This window comes from Osmerus eperlanus, chromosome 4, assembly GCF_963692335.1.
Source record: "Osmerus eperlanus chromosome 4, fOsmEpe2.1, whole genome shotgun sequence".
Lineage (NCBI taxonomy): Eukaryota > Metazoa > Chordata > Actinopteri > Osmeriformes > Osmeridae > Osmerus > Osmerus eperlanus.
The window spans coordinates 19,836,480-19,842,563 of NC_085021.1; the positions used below are offsets into that span (position 1 = coordinate 19,836,480).

Consider the following 6,084-nt stretch of genomic DNA (forward strand, 5'->3'; position numbering starts at 1 on the left):
GGTAGGGGGTTTCATGCAAACACACATCAGCCTATTGTGAGGCCATAAACACTTATCAGTTTACATGCTCGTCATACAGGTTGACAAGTTCAGTGTTTACTATAGAGATTTAGTCAAAACAGTTTGGTAGTATATTGGTCCATTAAAACACCATTGTTTGGAAGTTTCAATGTGCTGTATTTCTGTACTTTCCTCCTTATGTATAATGATGTCACAAATGGATTCCATGATGACATCATCAGAGCAGATAGTTATGCACAACTGTAACGCAAACTATTATAGATTTGTACCGCAATCTAAACAGACACTTCTACAAGCAGGATACTATTCTGAATCTGTAAGTATCATTTTTATGTTCTCTTGTTATTTACATGTTTATTTATATTGAGCTTGATTATTGAAACACATTTTTTATCCTTGACCGTCGATTTCTGTCTACACATTGTCGTGTTTCTCAATTACTGGAAAATACAAGCACAATATTTAAATTGTAATTTTTTTTAAATGTTCATTGACATGCTATTACGAAAAACATGTAGGGAAGACGTGGAGAAGTGGCCCTTAGTTAGGAATATCTTAACCTACATTTCGGTTTCACAGCTATCTAGCGGCATCTCTTGTTACAATTTGTGTGTGCTGACCCTTCCAAACAAGAAGGTGAAACATCTACACCATTGTTTATCAGCCAATTGGATGACTGGCACACTTAACAACTTTTAAAAAGTACTCCTCCTACATGAAAAAAGACCACCAAAATATTTTAAAAAATGGGTTGATGATTTTCACCAATTCTCACATGAAATATAAGAAAAAGAAAGACAAAATAAAGTTGGATGTATAGTACATTGCTTTCTTAGGCATATCCAACTGACTAAATTGTGTGAACATCATTTTAATTTGTAAACCCATCATAATCCAATAGTGGATTTTTACCAAAACATACATGTCAACTAATTTGCATAGAATATCAAGAAATCTATAGTTAGATAAAATCTAGTTCAGAATACAAAATTCAGTGCAACCTTTAAATGACTGAAGAGGGCAGTAGAGACTACTTACAAATTAAATCTTTGCTTCCAGACCCCATATTGTTAAGACAGACCAACATCACAAAAAAAATATAATTAACTGTGTCTGTTAACCTGTCTGTTTAATGTTTCTTTATATCAGAAAACATAGACTGTACAAATATTCAGAAAATAGCACTTTTTTTTATTTATCTTAAAACCTCTCAAACGCGGTCTGTGTGCAAGCACGTGAAGGCATGTGGAAGGTCTGTTTGTAATTTTTCATCGGTTCCAAGTGCTCTGAAGTCCTCTCTTATTAGAGATCCTGTGTTCACATGCCCTTCAATTATACTTGAAGATCACAGACATGCACTCACACACACACAAAACCAACGATACAGGATATGTAGTAAGATAGAAGTCCTCGGTGCATTAAATAAATAGGATGTTTTTCACATCTTTCCTCACGTTAGACCCTTCTTGAACTGGAAAAGCTCAATTATTCTCTATGCTAGCCTTCTCTACATTGTAAGCCTACATAAAACAAATACACAGTGAGATTACAGGTTTAGACCACGTACAACATTGACTACAATGGGAAATTAAAAAGCAAGAAGCCTTCGGTTTTTGCAGGTGTTTTCTTACACTCCAAAGTGTCTATTGCACACAAGTGCTCTGCAGGCCACAACATCTTACACATGGTGTCCAGGAAGGAGTGTGCAAAAGAGGAGTGTATGAAAGAGCATTTTGAAAGCAAAGTGGTTGGCTTCTATTCCACCCCTCCTCACCGTCCTTCGATCGCTGTCCTTGTCAGCCAAGAGAAGTTGTGCTAGGATCTGTAGCGGTATGAAAAGACGTCTAGAGTGGTAGAGAAACAAAGAGGGGAAAGATGGGTTTAGAGAAACAATGGCAAAGGTCATTCCATGGAATACAGTGTTGTGTTCGGTAGTTTCCATGGAAACAGTCTTCCTCCTCCTTTCCTCACCCGACTGAAACCGCGCAGAGCAGCAGATCCCCTCCCCACGGGCCGTCCGGTAGACGGGCGACACACACACCCGGGCGGCGGGGGGCAGGTGTGTGAGGCGGGTGGACAGGGAGCTGGAGGGCAGGTAGAGGGAGGAGTGCTGGGGCCCGGCTGGAGAGCCTCTCTGGTCCTGGTCCTCCCAGGTCAGCCAGTAGCCCCTCAGACCCTGGGCACTGGGCTTCCAGTCCACCTGGACAGAGTCGCTGCCCACCTTGGTCAACTGCAGGTCTGCTAGGGCTGGCGTCACTGGGGAAGGATGTACAAGGGGAGATGTGATGTTTGAGTGTGACAGGGAAAGAGAAAGGAAGAGAATAAATAAGAGATTTAACTTAATACATTTAATCATTTAATTTAGCTTTAGTTCGAAACCAACCCCAGGGTTCGCAAGGCGGTCTTTCTCCATTCAAGTGTCGACTGAGAGTAGAAATACAAGCCAAAAAGCAGTTAAGCTGTGAACCCCTCCCTCTATTTAGAAAAGAAGGATTAAAGTTTTGTAAGATGATCCCTAACCCAGTTTCCAAGGCCCCTATTTCCCACCAGGCTCCTCACCTTCCTGGGTGCACATCTTCACCGACATGGCCCTCTCCTTCCCAGAGGAGTAGCGGGCGCTCACGGTGACCAGGTACTGAGTGTCTGGCTGCAGGTTAGTCAGAACCGTAGAGTTCTGCCATCGGCCCGTGGTGACGATGTGAAGCTTCCCCCCGGGCAGAGCAGAGTACTCCACCTTGTAGCTCTGCACAGCCTCAGGCTGCACAGGACCCCAACTCACCCTCACAGAGTTCACGCCCGACTCAGAGATGGTCACTGTGGCTGGGCTCATCACCTCTGACATGGGACAGGGGGACAGGGAGAGACAATTTAGAAGGGAAGTAGAGAGGAGAGTTTCTTCGTTGGTGAACATACAACAACAAAAGTCTACTTGAATGTTTCCAAAAGCTGATTAAAACAATAATCATCTAACACTCAGCAGAACTGAGTTAATTATTGCATAATTAAACGTGTTCTGTAATAGAAATTATAAACTACTTGAAAGCACTTGAACTAAGTACCTCAGTGGGGGTTCATTTGATTCGTCTGTCCCAATGGCATCAATGCGCTACATACGATAAATCAAGTGCATCCAAGTGTTCTACAGGAGTTTCAAATTTGCTACTCAAATAGACTGATGACATACAGTACCAGTCAAAAGTTTGTAGTGTACATTATAAACTATAGCTGGTACGCCCGCTTGTTGTCTAGATAATGAAGGCAGACGTACCTGGCTTTGTAGTGAAGTTGACGGAGAGTGAGTTTGACAAATGTTCGTTGGACTCGGGGGTCAGTGTGGCTGAATAGGTTGTGTCCGGCCTCAGACCAGTCAGCTTGACGTCGCTGGCGTCCCCCGGCCGGGTCAGTCTCTGGTACTGACCGCCGCTGGTACTAGGACTGGTACCACTACTGCCACCGCCTCCTCCACCCACAGTACCGGTAGGAACTGGTCCATACCGAATCTCGTAGTAACCGGTCAGACCGGTTAATACCGGCCTCCACTGCAGCACGGCGGTGTCGGTGGACACATCTCGGACCTGGAGCCGCTCGGCTCGGATGATCTCTGGATGAGAAACGGGATGAGAAAGCATGGGGGTCTACGGGTCTAAACCGGACCACGCTGCCGACAGAAACGCACCCGGCGTTAACAGTATCACATGGGGATGCTCTCATCTAAATCAACTACAGCTATAATTATAATTACACTTAACACCTGCAGGAAGATGCATCTAATGCACACCAAGGGTCCAGCCAGACAGACATTACAGAAGAGAGACAGGCTTAAGCCCTTCAGACAGACAGACAGACAGACAGAGACAGACAGACGACCCCAAACACATTCAAAGCCTGTGCGATAAAACCACTCAAAATAGACAACCCAGTTTGGATGGTTCCCCTGCTACACAACAGCCAGCCCCCAGGAGAGGTCTCAGTGTAAAAGATACCCACAGAAGTACGGGAAGAGGACGCATTTACTCCATGCATCATGTCTTACTGCTACATAGACTGACTTTACTGTCCATGGGTGCATTATGGTTGTTACCCTATCTATCCAGAGAAATACTCTCCTGTCTATTTATATCTACGTCTGGCACTCCAGGGGGCACAGGAGAGAAGGAGGGTGGATGGTGGTGAGGGAAATAGGACTGGGGTTAAATAATTTCTATATTAATAGCCCCAACTCTCTCCTTACAGTCTGTCACACACACACACACACAGTGTCATCTTTCCCTTTCGCCCCACTGTCTCTGGGAGTGTGTGGTATTATAGTGTGAGTGTGGTAAGCTGCGGTGGAACGACGGCAAGGCAGAAGAGGGAAGTCTGACTCAGGTGCAGGCAATTTAGGAAATGACAAGCAGGGTAATCAAAGATTTAAATTGCAACATGGATTATGCAAATAAGGACATTTTCCAATTGAAATCGTGTCGCCTTCCATTACGGTGACATCCCCCGGCTTCAGAAACCAGAAGCTAAGCTCCTTTACTGAAATTCTTAAAATTAACAAGTATTCCATTCAGAAGACGCACTGAAGTTTACGGTAGGCCTAAATATTACCTCCACAACACACATACACACCAACGCAACCAACTCACCAATGATGGCGTCCCTCAGGTCGTCTGTGATGATACTCATGTCATCGATGTCAATAAAGTACAGATGTGACTCCACGGGCGGGCTCACAACCTGACGCAGCACCTGGTAGTTCCCGTGGCCCGTGGACACCACCAACACCGCCACGCCTTCCTCTCGCAGCTCCGCCATTGGTCCAATCACATCGCCCGGTTTCACTCCATCCGTCAGCCATACCAACACCCTGGGGAGCCCCGGCCTTGCCCCTCCTACCCCTCCAGGCCTCAGCACCGAATCCTGGGCCATCCGTAAGGCCTCCTCCGTGTTGGTGTCGCCCCCAAGAGGCCTGGTGCTCTTGAGCGCCCGCTGAAGACCAGCTTGGGTATTAAAGAAGTTGAAGCCAAACTCAAGGTGGGGTTGAGTACCCACCTGCAGCAGTCCTACTCTGACCTGGTCCTCGCCCAATGAGAACGGGAGGAGGAGTTCGGAGAGGAAGCTGAGCATTCGGGTGTGCTCATAGGACGAAACACTGCCCGAGGAGTCCAATAGAAAGAGAACGTCACCCTCGCAACAGTTGAGCACTGGGAGAAAGAGAGAGAACAATATTTAACCAGAAGAAAATAGGTTTATCTGCCAATAACAATGGGCTCCATTGCCTCAGTGTAACTGTTCCATTATGAAGTCCTCAGTGTAACTGTTGTTTACAGGTAGGTTGTGTTTACAGTGATAAGACAATCATGAGGAAACAGTGTGGTCTTGCTCACCAAGTACCACAAACACACAGGTGGAATGTTAAAAACATTACCACACATTTATAGGCTTAAGTATAATCCCAGTACCTAGCTATCCAACCATAGAAAGAGAATATTCAACAAGCACTCTCAAAATCCTCCTTCCTCCCTCAACTTTTTCCATTGGTCTCCTCCCTACGCGCACACACACACACACAATTTCCCTCTCTCGCCATCCACCTCCTTGGAATAACACAGTCACACAGTCATTAAAATCTTTTACAGCGAAGCCTTAAGCCTGAAAGCAGGAGACAACTAAAACCGAGAAGGGAGGCTTGAGCAGGCATAGGAGGGGAAGTGAGAAACAAGTCATTACGGAGATAAGAACAGATCAAAGCAAACAACGGAAACTATAAATAGGGATAAAGAAGCCGAGACAACTGGTGAAGGAGTTAGGCGGATAGGTGTAATTTCTCACAATGCCCTCAAACACACGCAGTGAACACAGATGAAGACTACTTTGCAGATTTCATAAAAGAAGCAAGCGAGTCCATATTAAGACAGAAAGGGAATGATATGACTGTATTAAGAGAGTAGAGTGGGAGTGAAGAGGGAGTGGCAGAACAGTGGGGCTACTGGGTATTGGAGTGAGGGAGGGAAAGAGAGAAAGAAAGGGTTAGGGGGAGGTATGCATTGGCTGTTCCATCCGAGAGAAAAGAAGGAA

At 45.3% G+C, this 6,084-nt stretch overlaps 1 protein-coding gene across 1 annotated transcript; it reads right to left on the bottom strand.

The window, feature by feature from the left end:
- Positions 1-1,836: 1,836 nt before the first annotated feature.
- vwa1 (von Willebrand factor A domain containing 1) lies at positions 1,837-5,133 on the bottom strand. Its single transcript, XM_062460547.1, has 5 exons — positions 4,653-5,133; positions 3,290-3,622; positions 2,581-2,856; positions 1,993-2,277; positions 1,837-1,865 (listed from the first exon to the last, which is right to left on the bottom strand). The coding sequence occupies exons 1-5, from the start codon at positions 5,131-5,133 to the stop codon at positions 1,837-1,839; spliced, it is 1,404 nt and encodes a 467-aa protein (XP_062316531.1).
- Between the last annotated feature and the right edge of the window lie 951 nt (positions 5,134-6,084).